Source organism: Abramis brama, assembly GCF_963993115.1.
Source record: "Abramis brama genome assembly, chromosome: 5".
NCBI lineage: Eukaryota > Metazoa > Chordata > Actinopteri > Cypriniformes > Leuciscidae > Abramis > Abramis brama.
In genome coordinates, this window is record NC_139967.1 from 33,275,255 (window position 1) to 33,298,938 (window position 23,684).

Sequence of the window (23,684 nt, forward strand, 5' to 3'; positions counted from 1 at the left end):
TTCAAATTGGTCCAATAACACAAGGGTCAGTCGGTGTGGTGAAAACTGGTACCAGCCAGCGGTAAGAGGATAATGTCAAGTCTATGTTTGACACCCCGCAGTTTCCATTCCAAAGCTCCAGGGGCATTACGGATCAGAATACACAAACCGCAAGTTCTTTCTTCAAGTAAATATCAAACTGTTTGAGGACAAAAAACAAAAATGTATTTCTAGTCTATCCATAGAATTCCTTGAATAATTGTGAATAGCAGTTTGACCAACTGTGGCGCTGAAGAGCAATACGTTAGCGTACTCCACATGTCCACTGCTTTACAAAGAGGTTAATGGGGAATATACCACTGGGGAATGGCTCATTAGCAGCTACTTTGGGCTGTAGCGATGACTGAAACACATTAGCATTTTTTATTCAAAGAAAAACAGAAAGACTTACAATAGTAAGATCTTTTATATCTTTTCAATCAGATACCAACTGCATTACAACAAACAACCAATAAACAATTATATATTTTTTTAAATCTTAATTTACATAACACTGCTTCCAAACAATTCATTTCATTTTTATAAAATTATAAAATCATCTTTATATATGTACATACAAACACATGGATGTAAAAATGCACAGCTTTTGCATTTCTTAATAAAACGATTCATTCATTTATACCATCGCTGATAGAGGGGCGCATGCCAGCACTGCTAGCAAAAGAGAAACCCATTCTTGATATAAATGACGTTAATTGTTCAGACAGAAGATGAGGTGATCAAGTCCTGGGCTTAGATCTGCCGTAATGGCACAAAGAAGGATTTTAAGACGGCGGACAGGGCCAGAGGACAGACTCAAAGCTGGATATCTGGGTGGCAGCGGTGAGCGAGTGAAGCTTCTCCCTTAAAACTCAGGCACTTGGGTATATCGGTCTGAATCGCTACCGTCCCGGATCAGGTCTACGCGGAGAGCGAGCTCCTTGAAGGTTGGCCGAAGACTGAGATCGTTGTCCCAGCATTCCTGCATGATCTCGCACATCTAAAAGAATACAAAAAGTCAGTGTTTAACAAGAGCTGATTTACAAAGACCTGTTTTTGACCTGAATTATTTATCATTTACACAATTATACAGTGAGATTCTTTTTATGTTTTAAAACAAGTCTCTTATGCTCTGCATTTATTTGATCAAAAATACAATAAAACAGTAATATTGTGAAATATGACTCTGTTCTATTGTAATATATTGTAAAATGTTATTTATTCCTGTGATCAAAGCTGAACTCCAGTTTTCAGTGTCACATGATCCTTCAGAAATCATTATAATAGAACCTTTTCACGGACTGTGATGACTGAGTTTTTAATATATATATATATAAAAAAAAAAAATGTAATACAGTTTTCTTTATTTCAAATTCTGATTTTAGTAATATAATGAGTGAGGTAGAAAGAGATAAGATAACTTGATTATCAACCTATTTTCACTTGCATTTTATTACTACTAAATCATTAGTCATCTAATCACTTCCTATTTTTCCTAAATTACCCCCTCTCATATCATGATTTGCTTCTCTTGTATGCATGATTATTTCCAACTCTTCTTAATGTGTAGCTATCCTAATTGACCTGTGCCTGATTTATTTATTTATTTTAATATTCTGTAAAAGAGATCTAACTTTTAAATGTATGATACTGTTGTATTATACTGGCATAAGTTGTTGCATCTCAATAAACAAAGTATTAAAAAAAAAAATACAGTTGTGTTGAATGTGTTCTGAGATCTGGTACCTCTGAGGGACAGCCCATAGGTTGGGGTAAACGGTTTCCTCTTTTCAAGAGTTCAATGAGATGATAGACTATCGTTTGTCCCTGCTTGTCACCTCCCATCATACTCAGGAAAACCTGAACACAACAAAATAGAGCTTCTTATTTAACAGTTACTCTATGCGGTGTCGTTGACGAGTTCTTTGGACATGTCCTGTGTGATTTACATAGCCAAAGCAATTCAAAACAAGCAACTGTTAAATGTTGCCCTTATTGTGAATGCGGCATGTCCAGAGAAATGTCAAAGAACAGCTGTGATACTTACTGTAGGTGGGCTACAGAGCTTGTCGCTGTATGTAAAGAGTTCATACAGAACCACTCCAAAACTCCAGATGTCTGACGCTACTGAGAACTTACTCTCAGTAAGAGACTCGGGCGCATACCTGTCACAACAAACAAAATATTTTTTAGACATGTTGTTCTTAACACCTATCATCTTTTGTGTTCCAATGAAACATGAAACTCATACAGGTTTGAATGAAAAACAAACATACCAGAATATTGGACTCTCTCCAGGTTCCTTAACCTTGTAGTACTCTTTGTCCTGAGGTAAAACCTTGGTCAAGCCAAAGTCACCAATCTTCACCCTGAACTCACTCTCCACTAGGATGTTTCGTGTGGCCAGGTCTCTGTGAATGTACCGCTTTGTCGCAAGGTATTCCATTCCCTGTAGAGACATGGCAGACGTGACAATTTCAGGAGATTCAACATTGTTGTGGAATAAGATAATGTAAAAAAGGGAAAAACAGTGAAGAGACTTTTTGTTTGAAAGGAAGAGAAATAAAGAGGAGGCTTACAGAACAAAATTAGTAGAGACGCATGATAATATTACTACAAGACTAGGGATGTGTATGGTTTAAATTTGAACAATTCCAATTCCGATTCCAATTCTTATCAATCCCTAATTTCCTAATTTTTTATTGTAGCAGGCTAAAGAACACTAACACAAGGAACTTTTGCCTATGGTTTAAAGATACCACAGCAAAAACAACTAGCATAACTAATATAAATTTCAAGAATACACACAAAAAAAATGCTGTTTTATAAGAGAAGTCACAGACAATTGTGCAACAGGTATGATTTAGTTTATGGCACTTCTCATTCATTTCTATTTTTTAATCAGGTTTGGAGCTAAACTCTGTCCTTCGAGATCCACTTTCCTGCAGAGTTGAGAACCCCTGTTTTAGAGCTTGGCGTAACTACAAAAGTGTATATTCACTATAAAAATGCATATGGAATCTTAAGATTTTAATCACACAAGTCTATAAATCACACTTTTTCATATATGGGTTTTTTAAGACAAAGGGAATCCTGGTTCTTCAAAGATTTAGCCAATGAAAGTTGTTCGATCCTCAAACTGTCAGTAGACCTGATAACTCGGGCCTGATAACCTCTATCTCGACTGAATGAACTGAAGTTCCGCAGCAGCCGCACAGTAGCTGAACAAAGTTTTGCAAGGGTAAACAAAGATCTTGTTGTTAGAATAAGTACTAAACACTGTCTATAAAGGCTCATATTTTATTTATTTGATGTCTGACTGACATGTGGGACCTGACCTGAGAGAGAGGTCTAGCATTTGCTAGTCATAGCCAATACATAGCCTCCACTTAAATAGCCTGTGCATAGGCATTTCAAAGCATTTCATCTTTTATAAAATGAGATTTTGGCAAAATGTATTTTACAACAGGAAAAACTGAGCGCCCATATAGGTACAACAAACTAGTTTGTAACCTGTTGATGAAAACGTAACGTGATGCCGCCGGCGCAGTTTTAATGACGGACAAAATGCACATTTACTCTCATTCGCTGGTCAAAAACCCCGTAACTGCATTTAAGTTACACTTTTGTAAAATGTTAACAGTATACTGATAAGTAATACAACAACATAGCCTATAATTTGTTTTTACCATCGGGAAATCATAAGCACAGGTGCGCCCCTGCGCTGTTTCGTACTGGAACTCACACAAAGCGACTGAGTGATCCTCGTCACCTAGGTAACATATATTTCTAAGAAATTTCTTCTTGGATTTATGATTGCTGATAAACTTAATTTATGGTAATAATATTAAATTATGGTTAATTCAAGGCTGTTAATTTGCACGTATACGCTATCTAGCTAATTTTTGAATCTATAGTAGGCCTATTCTATACTCTCCGCTCATCTTCATGTATAAATGTGGTAAAATGTCTTTTAGAGGGCTTTAGCCCTTTAGGACTAAAAAAGCCCTGAAACCCTGTATATGTATACTATATTATTATTATGGTTATTAATATTGAATAAATCTAAAGCTTTTGAGAATATTATTTTGTGTTATTGAATTTGTAATGAAGATGTGACCATTTCTTCCTTTTATGTAGGCTTACTAAATAATCTAAATATAAAAAAAAAATTAAAAAGGGAGGGGGTGCCCTTTTTCAGTTTCAACATATGCCCCTCAATGGTCTGTGCACGGCCCTGATAAGAAGAAAGGTATTTATTACCTTGCATATTTGAGATGCATAATGCACAAGTTTCTTGTGGTCAATCCGGTCTCTGTTCTTGTTGAGATAGTCTCGTAGACTTCCGTAAGGCAGGTACTCCATAATCAGTCGAAGGTTTCTCCTTCCTGAGAGAACAAGACATTATGAAAAAATTAGTCAAGAAACAATGGAGAGCGCTCAATAACTAGATGCACACGGTTTTAAAAATGATGCACTCGTTTAGGGGTTCTCTTCTGGTTCGGATTCGAATCTCTTTGAGACGAGAGCTGGGTTTGGTGCATTTATGGAAGTAAAACATTAATTTGCAATGCAGGATAATGCAACATACCAAATGTTTCAAGCATTATCATCTTATCAGTCTGACCAAGATGATTCAAGCACTTCTAGACAGATGAAGTTTTAATATCAAAATAAAATGTAGTTAAAATGTACAAAATAAATGTAGTTATTAAATTTGCAACTAAATGAAAGCGTAAATGAAAAGTAAATGAGAGCCTATATATTGTTGATTGGATGGAGGCAGATCTAAATGCAAACTTGTAGAAAGAAGTAATTTCACCAGAACATATTTTGATTAAAAGAATGGCAAGGTTTAAAAATAAAGCATATACTATATAATAGGGGTGTAACGGTTCACAAAATTCACGGTTCGGTTCAATACGATACACTTGTGTCACGGTTCGGTACATTTTCGATACAGCAAAAAGAAAGAAATGCCAGAGAATTTTTTTATTTTTTATTAAAACTAACATAAAGTATGATTTTTTTTTTTTTATCCATCCATCTATCCATCTTCTACCGCTTATCCGGGGCCGGGTCGCGGGGGCAGCAGTCTAAGCAGGGATGCCCAGACTTCCCTCTCCCTCGACACTTCCTCCAGCTCTTCCGGGGGGACACCGAGGCGTTCCCAGGCCAGCCGGGCGACATAGTCTCTCCAGCGTGTCCTAGGTCTTCCCCGGGGTCTCCTCCCGGTGGGACATGCCCGGAACACCTTCCCAGGAAGGCGTCCAGGAGGCATCCGGAAAAGATGCCCGAGCCACCTCAACTGACCCCTCTCGATGTGGAGGAGCAGCGGCTCTACTCTGAGCTCCTCCCGAGTGACCGAGCTTCTCACCCTATCTCTAAGGGAGCGCCCAGCCACCCTGCGGAGAAAGCTCATTTCGGCCGCTTGTATCTGGGATCTTGTCCTTTCGGTCATGACCCAAAGCTCATGACCATAGGTGAGAGTAGGAACGTAGATTGACCGGTAAATCGAGAGCTTCGCCTTGCGGCTCAGTTCCTTCTTCACCACGACAGACCGGTACAGCGTCCGCATTACTGCAGAAGCTGCACCGATCCGCCTGTCAATCTCCCGTTCCATCCTTCCCTCACTCGTGAACAAGACCCCGAGATACTTGAACTCCTCCACTTGAGGCAGGAACTCTCCACCAACCTGAAGCGGGCAAGCCACCCTTTTCCGACTGAGGACCATGGCCTCGGATTTGGAGGTGCTGATTCTCATCCCAGCCGCTTCACACTCGGCTGCAAACCGTCCCAGTGCATGCTGGAGTGCATGCATGATTTTTTTTTATTTTTTACTTTGAGCAATGATGGAGCTATAATAGACTCTTCTTAGGAGCATATAAAACAAAACAGCTCCTTGGAAAAAATGAAATGTAGCCTAATATTTTAGTAGTTATAAACAAAGGTCTATTTTAGTTCAGATTAACATTTGAGGGCATCAATTTTATTCATAATGTCAAAATAAAACCAACGTAATGTTACTTGAAAGCATTATAGCCTACTATTCCTGCCAAACTTCCATGGTTGCAGTTAGTGTTACTACAGTAAATCCATGGTGAATGTTGCAGAACTGTGGACACTGGATAGTTCATTCATGGCACAATGTTTCTTCCAGGTTTCCACGTCAGCGCTGTTTGATCCGTTAATAACGGAGAAATGTGAATGTTTCTCACTAGATCTCGCAGCGATGTTATTACTTAAGTGGCGAATTCAAATTATTTATTTACTGGATCTCTTAGCGCTGTCTGTGTAGTAACAGTGTCGCTTGATCAAGATCGGCTCGCGCTGCACTGGTCCAAACTGATAAACGGTCCGTCAACCACACAATAACGAGTAGCTCACTTTCGTTCTGCACATTTGATGTTGGACAATGTTGTTGACCCGCCTACATTTGAAATAACGAAATTTTGGTCGGCAGGAAAAATGGTCCAACTAATCGTTCGGTTTGAAAATATGTACCGAACACCGAACCGAAAGCCTTGTACCGGAACGGTTCAATACGAATACGCGTACCGTTACACCCCTACTATATACTAAGCACTATGCTATATATAAAGCATATAATAAATTGTTAAAAATAAAATCAATAACATGCATTAAAAAAAATGATGGGGCGAATTTTCATTTCATGCTTTATATGTTTGAACAGGACAGCCAATTTTCATGGGAACACATGTAATTAGACTGTGATCCTTTATTAATGCTATTATTGTGCTGGTCAGTCAAGAGACTGATGGTCTCACAACACCTTAATTTTATCTTAATTAGAGTATTATTAATATTAATCAAAATATGGCCTTATAATGCTCAGTTACTGCCACTCAAAGAAATGTCAACTTGATCAATGCTGAAAAAATTAACAGAAATTTTAATTTTCTGGTTAATTGGTGATCTCTGGTGGTAAATGGCCTAAATACCACTTGTTTAATTTCTATGCTTTGCTTGTCTGGAATCAAACTTTGATTTGAAGTAGTTGAACCAAGTGTAACAGCACATGCCAATGCATCTGCCAGCACTACACTCTTATTCATAATTATCAAGCAACGTCAATTTAGCAAATCGTAAAAAAAAACTGATCTTTTACTGACTCAATCAACACGTAAGGGAATGGAAAACATTGGCAGTCACTCAAATTCTGAGTAAATGTTGGGTCTAAACTAAAGATGAAGCATCTAAAGCAACAAAAGGTTTCACAACACTTCATTCGTCCAGTACCTGCACCGTAGCACACGCCTTTATATTTCACAATGTTCTCATGCTGGAGGGATTTGAGGATCTCGATTTCCCGTTCAAAGTCACGGACGTGTTCAGTGGTGCTGTGTTGCAATTTTTTCACCGCCACCACCTCACCGGTGTTGTCCTGCAGGGGATCATACCTGCACATTTCCACACTGCCAAAATTTCCCTGGACACAGGAGATAATTACTGTGGTTAGCACACATTATTATTATAATTTTCTTACTATTTTCCAAATACTGTGGCAATTGAAAAAATCTGTAGCTACACTTGATGCTCCCCTTTAAGCATTAAAGAAATATGAAGCAAATCGACAATTCATACATAAACAACTATTCAAACGTATAGGGTTGGTAAGATATGTTTACTGTTTTTGAAATAATGCTGCACAAATTTGATAACAAATGTGACAGTGATGTTGTTAAATATTATTAAAATTTAAAATAACTGTTTTATTTTAATATATTTTAAAAAGTAATTTATTTAACAATTTATATAAACAAACAGCCATTACTTTAGTCTTCAGCAGCTGCCCTCGACTAAAGATTTTTCTAGTCGACTAGTAGTCATTCAATTAAGCGAGTAGTCGACTAATCGAACGTGTATATTAATGATTCATATAAATCATAATAATGAGCCTTTAATTCTCAAGCGCACGCATAAAGCTTGCCAAAGCGTATTATTATTAGATTAGGTTATTCATTTCCCCCTCTTTCTGTTTTATATTTGTTTTGTTTGTTATTTTGGCCTTTGGGACACACTGAAGAGATGCTCTTTATTTCACTTGTTATTCCTTAATAAATGTATTACTTTTTCTGCTGAGATTTGTGTATGTGTTTGATTATCGACCGGAGTGATTCGTTGCTGGGATTCCATTACCACAACCCAACTTTATTTATTACACCTTTTTAGAGTTTCCTATATTCCCCTAGAGGCGGGGTGTAATAACGTTTCATATGGATTACATAATCTGAGAATATTTGTTTTCCACTTGAATTGGTTGCCAATCGCTTGACATTTCAAGCTTTCTATAGATACATTTTTCATGTCTGTAAGGCAAGTATACACTTTATTTATGTGACGCGCTGCAGTTCAAGGGAGGTCGAGACGGCAGAAAGCACATCCTGTTTGCTTGCTTTATTTTACAAAAGCACAATGTTTTGTTGTTACTATGAGCGTACACAAATAAAAGTTTGGAATGATGTATTACTCTTATCTGTATGAGCAAAAATGACGGAGTATTTTAAGTTGAAGAAATGCAAGTGATCATGCTGGCGCCTTCATGTCATGCAATAAGCACTTTATACTTCCGCTTCCAGACTCCGCACAAACGCATTTATCTAGGTTAACTTTAGAACGAGTGAGCAGCCATGTAAAGTTACTACTTACATGTTTCAAATGATAAGCCATATAATAAGCCAATGATAAGGTCGATGGATAATAGGCGAATGTTTCGATATCCTGCCTGACATACTGTAACTACCACAAGGACCCGCCATTAACGATCTGTCTCTCACAGACTTCCGACACTTTTTTTATTGTGGAGTTTTTTTTTTCTGCGACTAACAGACAAATAAAATCTTGGTCGACTAACGATTAGTCAACTATTAGGATGCAGTTATTGTCTTCAGTGTCACATGATCCTCTAGAAATCATTCTAATATGCGGATTTCTTATTATTGTTGATGTTGAAAACAGTTATGCTGCTTAATATACTTGTTGAAACCACAATACATTTTTTCAAGACTCTTTGATGAAAAGAATGTTAGCATTTATTTGAAATAGAAATCTTTTTCAACATTATAAATGTCTTGCTGAATAAAATTATACATTTCTTTGAAAAAAACCCCCATAAAAATCTTACTGCCCCCAAACATTTGAATAGTAGTTTATATATAAAATAAAATGATCTACCTTGCCAAGCTGCTGCAGGAAAATGAGATGTCTCTCCTCAAACTGCACTGGCTCCTCATTCTCAAACGCTCCAGTACTGAATCCAGATGCTCCTGCTCTGCTGGGTAAAATGTCACTCTCCTTCACGATCTCATAATCTGAGAACACATTTCATCACTCAACATTACACAAGTGCAAGAATGAGCAACAACACAAATAAATTGTGACATCAAAATGCCAGTGGGACTGAGTGTGTTACATCTGACTGTCCTGACCTGGGCAGAAGAGACTGTTGAGGTCTCGTATGATGGCTCTGAATGAAGGTCTGAATGTTGGCTCGTAGTCCATGCAGCTGTTGATCAGGTTAGCAAGCTCTGTCCACTTGGGAGCAGGTAGTTGGTGATGGTTTTCATAGAACAATTGTTTCTGAATGGAGGATTACAAGAAATGTTCGTCAAGAGGTACGGATTATTTCTTTAACAGCACTTTTTACTAAAACAGGCTTTTCTAATAAATATTTACTGTATTAGTATACTGTGGACACAAGTATTGCTTCACCTTGGAACTTTCCATGTTGGCAAGTGGCTTTTCTCCTCCGCTGCAAATCTCCCATAAAGTTGTCCCAAAGCTCCATTTGTCTGAGGCAAGACTCAGGTTTTTCGGATCTAAGATGCATTCAGGGGACACCCAGGGGATTCGCTCCACGAGAACTATAAAAATATTTAAAATGAACTTAAAATTAAATGCAAATATTTAAATCAAATGTGACAACCCATTATCTACATATTAAAGACCCTCTGTGGTGAAAATAAATTACATAAATGATGTATATTACGATGTTATGATGAACTATATGCCTTTCTCCACTGACTTTCTCAATTGTTCAAAGCATGAGGATACTGATTGTTAGAAGGCAGCTATGTAACTCAGAGATGGCGAATGGGAACATGGTTTGAGTAACATTAGCAGCACATTATTAGCTATTTGATAGCGTAGTCAAGCCAAGGGCTAATCATATTAATTACCATTATATCTGACTTAGAGAGCATATGCATCAACTTTTAGACGAGCCTGTATAACTTGCTCTTTTGTTTCTTCTGAATCAGTTTATTGGTTCCAACATACTGTATGGCTGGATTAAACCAGTGTTTCCACTTGCCATTGTGCAGCATTTATTACAGTAAAGTTGATTAAAGGTATCAAAGTGGATCAGGTATTCTGAGCAGGTACGAGTGAGTGGAGGCAGGGATAATTTGCATGTTCATTGATCTAGGTATACTAAATGAAGCAAGGGTGTGGAGTAGGGATGTTTTGCTTTCACACTGGCAGCGTTTGTCACGCGCGACTGAACCGCGGGTTATGTACAGACAGAGTACTCTATAATGGATGAGTTGGCATTGCTTTATTTCGTTTTCAAATACATTTAAGAGAAAAGACTTGTCAAGAAGCTTATTTTATTAATAATTTCATTTATATAACTTTTGGTTCATCTTTGTTTTTATTGTTCTGGCAACAAGTTTGTTTTTGGACATTTGTTTTCTTTTTAAATTGCTGTTGGTCATTTGATCGACTGTTTAAAACACAATAGATATCATCAATGCACTTTTTGGATAAAACTGCGGTGTATTTTGGCCATGATCAATGCATATCACTTTAATTCAGCGTAGGCGGCGCAGCAAAAATAGACTCGGCGCTGAAACTATCGCGGCACTGCTGCTCCTGCTCTGCTCCGCACTGCCGCGCCGCCTCTGTGTGCGGTGTGAATGCTCTAATCTGTTAACATGGGCGCCAAAAAAAATACGCGCTGCACGCTCTGCTAACACGTGCAGTGTGAAACCGGTGAGTGCAGTTCCTAAAAGCACATTACTGGCTTTGCAAACACTGTGGCACTTTTATTTTTTTATTTGTTTACATGCCTGCTGGGTGTTTTAAGTTGAGGTGCTATTTGTTTATATATTAGACTTTTTTTATATTTACTGTTGCACTAAGTCCAAAAGTGAAGAATTTATGTTATTTATTACTTGATTGTTCAAGCTACCTCACAGAAGTGCTCTGTTTGTTAACAGAGTTGTTGAATGTTAAAATAAGGTGAATTAAATAAAAAATAAGGAACATCCTGGATCTGTTTTTTGCTCTTCTTTATTCTTTTTTTATGTATTATAGAAGTATCGGATCGGGACTCGGTATCGGTAGATACTCAAAATCAAATGACTCGGACTCGGACTTGAGGGCAAAAAAACCTGATCGGGACATCCCTAGTGTGGAGTTATCTTCAAGCTTTTTTTAAAGGGACTATGTGTAGCTTTTTAGGTATTTTATTATCTAAAATCAATATTTTTATTCATAAATATGCCCTCAATGGTGTACAAATACCTATGCCAATGATCAGACTAATCCTCGTAAACGAAGAATTTATTATCTTTATATACATGGGACGGGTAGGTCCACGGAGGCTTCCATGTAGTTCCGCCATCTTGAAAAACTATAATAGCAGAGAGGGACAAAAAGTACTAGGCCAACACGTTTCCACAACGCGTTTTCGTTCAGAACCAGCGTCACGTGACTGAAGCCAGCAGAAGCGGAGGAGCAGAGCAGTGAGAGGCGCTTGTCACTGCCGCGGCAAGTTTAAAAGGATGCACTGCACGGTTATTTATACATATGCTGAGTCACAGGATGAGTCCTCGTCGTCGATAAAGTCCAAAATAGACCGTAAAAGGAAACGTGACCGGAGATTACAAAAACAAGGGTTAATGTCGGGATAGCTAATGCAGGAGAAAGCTTTCAAAAGAGACCCTGAAGTTGCCTGCTTTCTTCTCGACAGGTAAGTCAATGTTACGGTCTTAATTACAAGCTTTTTTTTTTCATTGCTTGGTTGTGTACTTTATTATATAGACAGTAGAACATTTATAGTTAAAAGTTAAACAGGCTCTTTGATGAATAGCAGCTATTGAGTGAAGTAACGTTAGAGAAGGCTCTGATGATGATGATGATATCTAACAATGCACGTACTTCAAAAAATATAACGAGTAAAGAAGGCATTACTACTAATTACCATAGTTAATGTTTTTCACAGTCAGTAATTCATACTGTAACATTCTTTTTTTCGTTGTTTCTAGTTTCAGTTTGTTTTAAATAACAAACCTGTTCACCCGAAGAAAAACTCGAAGTGGTATTATAAGACATCCTGTCATAGCTTTTTGGTACATAACGGCTACCGTAGATGCAACGCGCATTTGAAAAAGTGAGGCGCTGGAGAGCATTATTCGTTTGAATGCAAAATACAATTTCACCACTAGATGGGAGAAATTCCTACACATAGTCCCTTTAAGGCATGAATTATTTTCACCAAAAAAAATTAAACGTAATTTTGGTGATCAAAGATGAGTTTTAAGGGATCAGGCAAATAAACTCCCATTTGGCCATTGGTTGTCCAATGTACATGTGAGTGGCTTTCATTTCAAGTTATCATTATATTGGCCATCGGCTATTAAAACAACCCGCATTTGTTTACCACACCACTATTTGACAGAATGCTTTTGGACCTTATTAACAACAAATCTTAAAAGGGATAGTTCACCCCAAAATTAAAATTCAGTCATCATTTAAATCACCCTCATATCATTCCAAACTTGTATGACTTTTTTTCTTCTGTGGAATAAAGTCTCTGTGTTTTTTGTTGTTTTGGGCCCCATTGACTTTCATTGTGTGTACAAAAACAGTTAAAACATTCTTCAAAATATCTTCTTTTGTGTTCCACAGAAGAAAGTCTTACAGGTTTTGAACGTAAATGATAACAGAATTTTCATTATTTTCATTTTTGGGTGAACCATCTCTTTAATAAGATGACGTCTGCCCTCTACTGGTCAGTGTGCATGACAACAAGTAAAATATGCTTCTGCTAAAATAGTTCTAGCACTGACACAAAAAACCTACCGTTTTTCTTTCAGACATATTGGCAGTTATTTGTTTTGTGTGGAAATATACATAGTCATTATTCATTCACTTTACCATAAGGAATAAGCGGAGGGTAGCGGTTGTTTCATGACCAGTTTGAAAGTTCTGTGCCACTGCCACTAGAAGGCCAAATATATAGAGGTAATGAAAAGGCGGCTACAGATTCACACAAGTTCTCCAAAGAGCCTTCATGCGGTTCACTCACTCTCTCTGGGCAGCACTGTGATGCCGATGCCAGGGTCACTTAGTTTGATGAATGGAGGGGTTCCCAATGTCCTGTCCTCCTCCCTGATCAAAAGGATGTTTTTTGCACACACATTCCCATGAGCCAGATTCTTTTCCTCCTGAGTGTGAAAGAACAAAAGCATTAGTCTACTTGGCTCACAATCCACATGGGCTAATCCTGAATTGTTGTGATTTCTTACCAAAAAAAGCATAGCCCAGGTAAGCTGCTTGGCCACTTCCAACTTCCACAGGATATTTACTGATATTGAGTTCTTGTTTTTCTTCAGGTATGTGTCCAATGACCCAAACTTCACATATTCCTGCACCATGATGTCTAAGACCAAAAAAATCCACAAGCTCAAGTATGCCAGCGGTAAATCATTTTGGTCACATGTGAACAGTGTGAACACTTACTCTCGTCTCCGCACACACAGATCCCGTAAGTCAACACCAGATGCTTGTGGGTGAGCTGGCTCATCATGCTGGCTGCCTCAAAGAAAGACTTACAGAGGGGAAAAAAATTAAGAGACTGAAGAAACCACTACATCAGTTAATCAAGCACAAACAAGTATACTTCCTTTAGTGAGATATCTTGATATACCATGTTATATTAAAGCAGAGGTTTCAACCCTGCTCCTGGAAACCCACTGACCTGCAAAGTTTATATACAACCTGCTTCAGCACACCTGTGATTTTCAAGTGATCCTGAAAAGCTTGAATAGCTGGTTCAGGTTTATTTGAGCGAAACTCAGCAGGACAGTGGGTCGCCAGGAGTCAATTCGCTTTTCGATTCAGGGAGTCACAATTCAATTCCAAAATGACTCCAGAATCAGTTGCACACTTCCCCCTACATTTATGTGGTCCACTCTGACGAAACTCTCTCTTAAAACAGGACATTTTATCTATATCTTACCTCAGAGTAATTTCTGTGTGCTTTGTCCAAAACTTTGACAATGACTTCAGTCTTATGGGTTTCTCCGTAGTCTCCCTGCTCTTTCCGAATCCCTTTGAAGATCTTGGTGAATGTCCCCTGACCTTGACTCTCACCCTGGAAACAATGTTTCATAATCATATGAAACTTGACATTTACACTACCATTTCAAAAGTTTGGGGTCAGTAAGGTTGATAATGTTTTTGAAAGAAGTATCTTATGCTAAGCAAGCCTGCATTTATTTGAACAAAATATTTTAAACAACATAAAATAACTGTTTTATACATTATATTTTAAAATGTAATTTATTCATGTGAAGGCAAAACTGAATTGTCAGCATCATTACTCTATTCTTCAGTGTCACATGATCCTTCAGAAATCATTCTAATATGCTGATTTGCTGCTCAAGAATCATTTCTTATTATTATATTTGTTAAAAACAGTTGTGCAGCTTAATATTTTTGTGGAAACGGTGATATATTTTTTCAGGATACTTTGATACTTACAGTCTTTTGTAACATTATAAATGTCTTTACAGTCACATTTGATCAATTTACTGCATCCATGCTCAAAAGTATTAATTCCTTTACAAAAAATCTTGTCACATGTATAAGATAACAGGATGCTTACAAGATCAAGGTCTTCTTTCCTGATTTTGTGGAATACCATCTGACTGATGTTGTGTCTCTGCAGTGAGGGAGACAGGGGAACCTCCAAACCCCGATGACTTCGGCACACCAACAAACTCGACTTCTCTATTTACATCAAAAACACAAAGCAGAAAAAGTAAACCATCAACCCATTATAAAAGGATCGACATTACATTTTCCAAATCTAAAAGGTTTATTTTCCAGGTGATATTGTAGAGTTGTACATTTCTGGTATTCGTATGTCCTATAACCAGGGCTTGACATTAACTTTTTTGGCTCCCCAGCCACTGTGGCTAGTGGTTTTCCAAACTTACTAGCTACACAGCATTTTCACTGGCCACAGTTGTGACCATAGGGGGAAAACTAGCATATATATATTTTTTTTTTAAAAATATTACCTCATGATTTGGCAGTCGGTATTTTAGGCTGCTGTCGCTTTAAGACCTGACGCACAGATCCATTATACTGTTTTATACAGCCAATATACTGCACTTGTCTTTATGTGCACGCACTTTGGGTGTGAGCACAAAATCTGGGGGAATGATTAAAATTATGCTAAATACTCGCAATCCCATGCCGAAATTCAAGCCCTGTACCACCAACAATATTCATCCAGAGCAAGTGAAACGAGTGAGTAAAGGGTTTGTGTGTCAACTCGCTGTCGGAGAGAACGAGCAGCTGGTATCTTGTGTATCTATTCTGCAGAAGAGTTTCAGATATTTCCATATCGATAAACTAGATTGCACTTAGTTTATTATTTCAGATGCATTTTTAAAAGACTACAATTGAAAAATGTATATTATATAAAATCCAACCCGCCAAAAGTGGCTAGTAGGAGTGACTGCATTACACGCCACCGCTGAAATCCACACGCATTTGGCGGGTGTTAATGCCAAGCCCTGCATATAACCATAATGAGAATATCAGGTGCAGTACTGACCTTTGGCCTTTGGTGAACAGCACCTGCTAAACTGAAAGATGACACCATCTGATTTTACGGTTTCCTTCTGGTAGCACTTGAGCAGCTCCTGCAAGCTTCTAAAACTCTTTTTGGTTCCACTAAGATTGTAGTCGCCATTCTCGGACCTGGTGATCAGGCAGTGCTTGTACTCCACGTCCTCATACGCCTGAGGGAAAGAAATCATTGTGTCAAGAGACTGTCAGGATGTTTAGAAGGCACCACCGTTCAAAAGTTTCGGGGTCAGTAAGATATTTTTGAGAAAGAAATTATCATGTTTCTTCAGCAAGGATGCATTAAATGGGTTAAAAATGACAATAAAAGACATTTATAATGTTACAAAGGATTTCTATTTCAAATAAATGCTGTTCTTTTTTACTTTGTATTCATCAAACAATCCTGAAATAAAAAAGTATCACGTTTTCCACGATAATATTAAGCAGCACAACTGATTTCTACATTGATATAATAAGGAATGTTTCTTGAGTAGCAAATCAGCATATAGGAATTATTTCTGAAGGATCATGTGACAATGAAGACTGGAGTAATTATGCTATAAATTCAGCTTTTGCCATCAGGAATTAATTACATTTTGCAATATATAAAGGAGCTGTTTTAAATTGTAATAATATTCCACAATAATACAAATAAATTCAATTCAAATAAATGCAGCCTTGCTGAGCATAAGAGACTTCTTCCAAAAATATGTTACTATATATAAAATAGACAACTGTTATTTTAAATAAGAATGAATGTAATAATATTTCACAATATTACTTTACTGTATTTTTGATCAAATAAATGCAGCCTTGGTGAGCCTTGCTTTCAAAAACATCAAAAAAATCTTACCAAGTCCAAACTTTTGATTGGTAGTATATGAAGGTCGGGATTACAGTGGAGGAATATTCGATCTTAAGTACAAAATGCTACTAATTGATAATATATTATGTTTTGTGTAATTAAAATGGCACATTGCAAAAACGTACCCCGACTGCAAGAGTCAGGAAGTATTTGTTGAAGTCTTTGGGGCTGCACCGGAGCACAAAGAGACCTCTCTGGTTCCCTGACTTGCGTAGTTTACTGATTGCAAACTCCATTCTGTCAACACAGGCAATGAAAACAATGATGACGCTTAAAAATAATGCATGAATGCAAATCTTCTAAACCTGAAAAAACTAAATATAAAGTCCCAGAAATGGGGCTCTATAATAAATCGTTTAGAGAAATCTGAACAGAAAACGAAGAGTAAATAAATAGCCAGTCATTCATAAACATTTCCCGTAGCGCTTACGTTATCGGCCCGTGGCAGTAGCTCTCGATGGCCTCCAGCAGATGGGGTGGGACGACATCCTTGCAGAGGTAGTGATGGGCATCTGTGGTCAGTCTGTAGTAGCCATCGATTAGAGACACAAATGACAACGCCTCCATTGAAGTGGAAAACACCAGCTCCTGTATGAAAATAAAAAAATAAATCCCATTTTAGTGCATGATCTGTAAATATTCTCAAAGATAATAGCAGGAACAAATCCAGTAGTTCAAAGGCACTTTGAGACCCTTTAAAATAGAGTAACAATTAAAGGATATCCCAGAGAGTTACAACAGACTTACTAGAATTTTTCCATCCTGTCTGTTGATGGAGACAATGCGGTTCATGTTGGTTCCCTCTTTGCTGGCTTGTCTGATACTGATATCGACAACTTCCGCAAAATCACAATATGTCTGCAGGTCCTTGTGAGAAAGCACAGTAGTGTTATGAAATTTCTTTAAATACAAAACCTTTTTAAATTTTGGCATCAGTACAGAAATATTAATAAAACACAACAAGACTGGTATTTCCTTCAGGATATGCCAATGCATTCAAGGCAGCAAAATAATTGTTTTAAAGTTCCAGGTAGGTTTAGGTTTCAGGCTTAAGTTCAACATAAATGAAATGCCACATCAGAGCCGATTCGCCATTGACACTCACTCATCATGCTCAGTTATTTAAAATTGTTTTAAAATTGCTATTTTTACTGCATTTTTGATAAAAAGCAGCCTTGTTGAGCAGAAGAGACTTAATATAAAAATATTAAATACACTACATTTCAAAAGTTTGTGGTCAGTAAGATATGTTAAATGGTTTTTGAATTCATTGTAGAGAGGAATAACAACAATGTTTGACGAACACCAGTGCTGCCTTGAAAACACTATTTAAAAATAGGGTAAGTAAAACACTCCAGAGTTACTGGCCTGACTAGAGTAGGGTAAGTAAAACACTCCAGAGTTACTGACCTATCCCATATTAATCTAAAGTCGGATCTGTTTCACCTGAGGTGGGTAGTGGGTTCTAGAACAAACAGCCTTTCACAAAGAGTTCATAAAGTTAAAGCTGTTTAAACATTTACTCAAATCACTAAAATATATGTGTGACCAGATTGACTTCAATCACACAAGTTTAGATCTTGCTTTGTGTATATGCATGGCCAAGGGGTGCACATGTGATTTTGAAATAAAACATTTAGGTTCAACATCTAAAACTGGTTACCTCAGACTGTGTGTCTTTGTGTCGTTCTCGGCACCACTGGATGCCGCGGTCTGCGGAGATGACGATGGTGACCTGCTCGGCCGAGGGCTCTTTGACCTGAAAGCGTTCGGTGTAGAAGCCAGAGTCCAGGGACTCCAGGCTGATCAGGTATTTGAGTTTCAGGTCGCGCGCTGAGGCTCGGCACTGGCTGAGCTGCTGCACGACTTTCCGAAAGCGATAGCGGATGCGCTTCCTTGTGACAAAATGGTAATCCTGGATTCGCTCCCTCATGTCTTTAGGGAGGAAAGACTTGTAACTGTGAATTAAGCAGATAATGAGAATTACTGTTTGTAGGATGGATGGAAGTTTTAAAGGTCTTTGTCCCATTTTTGATTTTATTAGGGCTGTCAATGTTAACGCATTAACGCGTGAGATTCATTCAAAATCACAACGCACATATTGCAAATAAATGTATGCGAATAAATACTGAAGCACGTGAAATTGCGTCATTAATGTAATTTACTTCACACAGCCAGATGATCTTAGAAGTCGGGAGTTTATCACACTGAGCATCAACAATGGCACAAGCACCTGAAACCCTGGTAGGTGGAAATTTCTATTTTAAACCGATTTCGCTTCTCGGTTTGCGATCAGATCAGTTCCTCTGGGAGAGTTTTCGGTCCAATGATCCAGTAGGCGAATTCATTCAAACAATTAATCAGTCCAAAACAGCACTAATATAAAGAAAACCAGGCTTATTAAATCAGAGATAGTAGAGAGAATAAAGACTCGCAATGCGTTTTCAGTGAATTATTCAGTACAGTATGTGTTTTGCTTTAAAACACGAGCTCGATCATATTCTGTGTTTGTTTCTGAAGAGTGCGAGCCACAAACCACCACTGTATGCCCAGATGATACGCAAACTATGTTTCTTGGCTGGATAAAGCAAGCCAGAGTCTCGATAGTAAAGTTTTAAAGGTTGCGAACTGTAATAAAGGTAAAAACGATTGCAGTGACGTACAGGACTCATAAAGTAAGTGCGTGTGTGTCTGTTATATTGATGCGCAAACAAACCGTGCATGTGTGTTTCCACACACATTCAGGATAATGTTTTGATTTGTCATGTGCATGTTGCTGTGTTTAGTAATTTAGGTGTTTAGTAATGTCTATGATGAATTAGGATCTGAGATGGTTTGGATTCAGACAACAAAGCAGGTTTTAGAAAAAGCGGCAAAATTCTGGAGGATTTACAGAGGCAAATGGGATCATAACTTTAAATGGACTCATCGTAGATATGATACATTGACAGGTCTAAATTTCAAGTAGATCATCCCATATTGGTACCTAATGTCATTGTAGATGTCCAGTGGGGAGCACTGCTTCTCTTTGGCAGTCCTCATCATGTCCAGCACAGCCATGCCAAGGCACTCCTCCTGAACCTCATGGTCACTGGATAACTTTACCCAGCTGTTTACAAAGTCACTCCTCCACTGCATACACAAAACAGAGAGGGGAACCCCACATCAGTATTTCAGTATAAAAAAAGAGAGAGAGAGAGAGAGAGAGAGAGAGAGAGAGAGAGAGATTAATGACATGGCAGTAATTCTCTGGGAACAATGTTTAAACACCTTTATTAAACAAGAGTTAAGGCCACGTTTAAACCGGAGGGCATTTATTCGATCAAAAATACAGAAAAAAAGCAGTATTGTGAAATGTTATTACAATTTTAAATAACTGTGATCCATTTTAAAATGTAATTTATTCCTGTGATGGCAAAGCTGAATTTTCAGCAGCCATTACTCCAGTCTTCAGTATCACATGATCCTTTAGAAAGGATGCGCACCACACGCATTTTTTGTCTTTATTCATCACAACTGTCTGAGGCTGTCTAAAATCTACTGGAATCAAAGTAAACATTGCCTTTGTCTACTGATCGCGTGCATGATCAAAGTGCGTAGCAACGTAAAGTCCCGTTCACTGTCGTGTTCATGACGTTTAATCTTGGAAGATCTAAATGCAGCAAATTTTGGCTTGCACTTCTGTAACCAAAGCTGAATGTCTTTTCCTATGTAACGCGACAGCCATGGTCCCACACCCGCTAAACACCCTCTGGCTCCGCCTGCTTCAGTAGCCACACCCCAAACTCTTGCCAAAGGTTGAGCTGGAATAAGACTGACGGATCGGAGCGGACCACTCTCAATGATTTGATGGCGCCTGGGAGGCTCAATGTTTACACTTTTGGGGGAAATAAACTCATGAATGGCTAACTAGTAGCCAAGGAGCAATAATTCTGGGTTAACAGAATGCATTTTAATCATAGAAAATCTTACATATTTCACCTTTGACCCAGAGTTAAAAATAGTGGTCAACTTTTATGATTTTTTTTTTATATGCAGAAACTGATATTTGTAGATGATGATCAATATTCTGATATAATTAAAACTATTTAATGATAGATGTTCACAGATTTGCTTGGAATGAAATCTTATTTTACACAATATTTACTGAACAAATGAAACTGTCCACTATCTATTTACAGTGCTGTCAAATGGTTAAGCTGTTGGCCAATTTGGCACATTTTCTGTCACCAACCAATAATCTCAAAATGGTAATTATCAGCCAATGAATTAGCCTGGCCGATATCAGCCTATATCTAAAAAGTACCCTGGGTTAATGATATTAAGAGTATGTTACGTTTAAAACCCAATAGAAAGATGTAGTCACCATGGGACTGGGATTTTACACAGAAAAACACCATTTATAAAACTACTGATCAGTAAGTAACATCAGTAACTGATCAGTTAACAAACATCAGTAAGCAAACAATGTTGTTTTCATTGTATACTACCTACTATGACACTGCTGTGCATTAATACGAGTGTGCTAGAGAAAACCACAGCAAAAATACATTGTGAAAACATCAACCACGGACAGAGCAGCCGCAGACTGACTGACAAGTGTACACAATATGACACTGCAAAGCTGCTGCCTCAAAAACGGGTTCAAAATGACTCCAGTCTGTGTTAGACTTGCAATTTTTAAGGACATACACCCATGTAATCCAATGGGGTTAGACAGAGTGCACCTCCAAACACATTGCAGCTTAATTTTAAACCCCCATAAGCCTGTTCTTCTTTACCTGGATGAACTCAACATGATGGACGTATGACTTCCGCTAAAGCACAGCTTCCCCTATGACAGAGGTTTCCAAACGTTTTCTTTTGGGCCTGCCTTTTGTAGAGAAAAATATTTTCAAGCCCCTCCACCAGCACGCACCCACATAAAGACTCTTTTAGAGACATGACCTTGCTTGCAAAATCCTATAGGATTTATTTGAAAGATAATTAATACAGTACTAAAACTTCTTAACTTCAACAGGATGCTTTTTAAGTGGTCTCTAAGTGGCATCTTAACTTGTTGGGCTTCATACTGCCAGAAGCTAATATTTTGAGGCACGCAACACACTGTGGGCACTCTTCATTACTCACCGTTGTACTGGTGAATCCGAGGACGAGATATGCCTCATCATATTTTCTTGTCTTGAGGCTGTCTACACAGGACGCAACAAAGCGAACGTTACAAATCCATTTTTTCTTTTGTGTCAGAAGTAGCGCAAGCGCTTGAAGCACGTCAGAAATAGAAAGAGGCACCAGTTTCCTGTCAGGGATTTGTCGTGTCGCGCCATATCCAGTGTAGACAGCATCACTGATTATAATGGGTTCTATTTGCTTTTGTCACGTCGCACCGCAGTGCTCGTGTCTGGTGCAGACACGTTGTTTTGGTAGTCGTGATGTTTGAAGTAGATCCATTATCTCCTTTACGCGTACCTGGCACTGATGTATGTATCGTGGATAGTTCACCCAAAATAAAAAGTACTATGTGAGAAAAAAAAATCAAGTTTTCAGAGTTTTAGTGTCTGTATTACTACATATAATGTTGAATATAATGTATAATAATGCAATGGGGGCATATTTGTGTAAAAAGTGGCCTACATTATTTTAAATATATCTAGTCAGTGACAAGAGTGATATTTGTCTAAAATAATTCTGTATTTTCAGCTTCAGAATCACAAATATTTTTATTCTGGTGTCACCATTGTCCTGTGCATTGGGTTATCAGCACCAAGTCCAAGCCTATTCATTTCCACCCACAATGTAATACCAAATTTAGCATTTTAATCAACAGCACATTTTTTGTTAAACTTTTATCATGTGTCTTCGAGTATCGCAATAATATTGTATCGGGCGTTCAGTATCGTGATATGGATCGAATTGTGACATTAGGGTATTGTTACACCCCTAGTCCTTTCACAAACTTGTCCATGCTTAGTACAGAACCATGCATCATTCTTTTACACGGCTCCCTGCAATTTTCGATTCTGATTGCCTCCTAGTGGTCTGTAATTTCCTCTTTTTCTACATTTACATGAAATATTATTCTCAGTTAAAATAAATTTTTACTAATAGTTTAATAACCCTATTAAAACGTAATCGTTACAATAAACAGTAATTTTTTCAAAGATGACATTTAAAACAAATCTTAGTCTGTAGTCTACAAAATAGTCAGGAATTTTAATATCCAGCATTATGGCTGCATTTTGCATGGGAAGCTGTACTAAAAAGCTGAAGTTAGGAATAAAAAAATCAGATCAATCAACTTCCCCTCAGTTACAGTCATCGCATGACAGACTGTTAGTGGAAGACAAAACCAGCCCACTCAGTAGAGTCAGAGAGCGGGTAGCATGAGTTTCCTTTATTTATCATGTGTTTAGTAAATAGGGGCCTTTATCTGTGCAGATACACAGTGGCGTAATTCACATTTAAACACTGTAAAATCCGAAACCAAGACTGACTCTTTTCTGAGAAGATAATCTAGGCCAAACTGCAATTAAATTATATATGAATGTGCTCAATAACGCAAGATATGCTCAGATTTCAGGCCAAGTGAAGCGTAACTGTGAAACACTGCTATGGTGATTCAGTATCCACTGACAGCACACAACACTTAGTTCACAATTAAAGGTAATTTCTTTATTGCAAAACTGACGTGGGGAATCCTCACCTGAGCAAAGAGGTAAGACATTACATAGTCATCCAGGACAGGACTCTCAGATCCCTTAGTCACTCCATAGCGGTACGCCCGAGACGCTCCACAACTATACCAGCCGGGAAAATAGTACCTGACAGGAAATATCGCAGTCACTAAACTGCAGGCTACAAAACATTGAGACGGAGAGGACAAAGGCCAAATAAAATAAACCAGGTTAATTAA

General features: G+C 38.0%; 1 protein-coding gene across 2 annotated transcripts in view; it reads right to left on the reverse strand.

Moving 5' to 3' along the window:
* Positions 1–426: 426 nt before the first annotated feature.
* Positions 427–23,684, reverse strand: part of jak2b (Janus kinase 2b) — a 45,407-nt gene continuing 22,149 nt past the window's right edge. For both annotated transcript variants that reach the window (XM_084114075.1, XM_084114076.1), the window contains exons 4-24: positions 23,475–23,592; positions 19,758–19,903; positions 18,435–18,729; positions 17,519–17,638; positions 17,202–17,359; positions 16,897–17,008; positions 15,893–16,079; positions 14,933–15,057; positions 14,285–14,419; positions 13,786–13,873; positions 13,572–13,705; positions 13,352–13,490; positions 9,751–9,902; positions 9,468–9,618; positions 9,214–9,350; positions 7,279–7,468; positions 4,282–4,406; positions 2,295–2,467; positions 2,066–2,183; positions 1,765–1,878; positions 427–1,018 (exon numbers count right to left, since the gene is read on the reverse strand). In XM_084114075.1, coding sequence (XP_083970201.1) covers positions 884–1,018; positions 1,765–1,878; positions 2,066–2,183; positions 2,295–2,467; positions 4,282–4,406; positions 7,279–7,468; positions 9,214–9,350; positions 9,468–9,618; positions 9,751–9,902; positions 13,352–13,490; positions 13,572–13,705; positions 13,786–13,873; positions 14,285–14,419; positions 14,933–15,057; positions 15,893–16,079; positions 16,897–17,008; positions 17,202–17,359; positions 17,519–17,638; positions 18,435–18,729; positions 19,758–19,903; positions 23,475–23,592 — 3,052 coding nt within the window. In that variant the 3' untranslated portion in view covers positions 427–883. The remainder of the gene's footprint in view (positions 1,019–1,764; positions 1,879–2,065; positions 2,184–2,294; positions 2,468–4,281; positions 4,407–7,278; positions 7,469–9,213; positions 9,351–9,467; positions 9,619–9,750; positions 9,903–13,351; positions 13,491–13,571; positions 13,706–13,785; positions 13,874–14,284; positions 14,420–14,932; positions 15,058–15,892; positions 16,080–16,896; positions 17,009–17,201; positions 17,360–17,518; positions 17,639–18,434; positions 18,730–19,757; positions 19,904–23,474; positions 23,593–23,684) is intronic.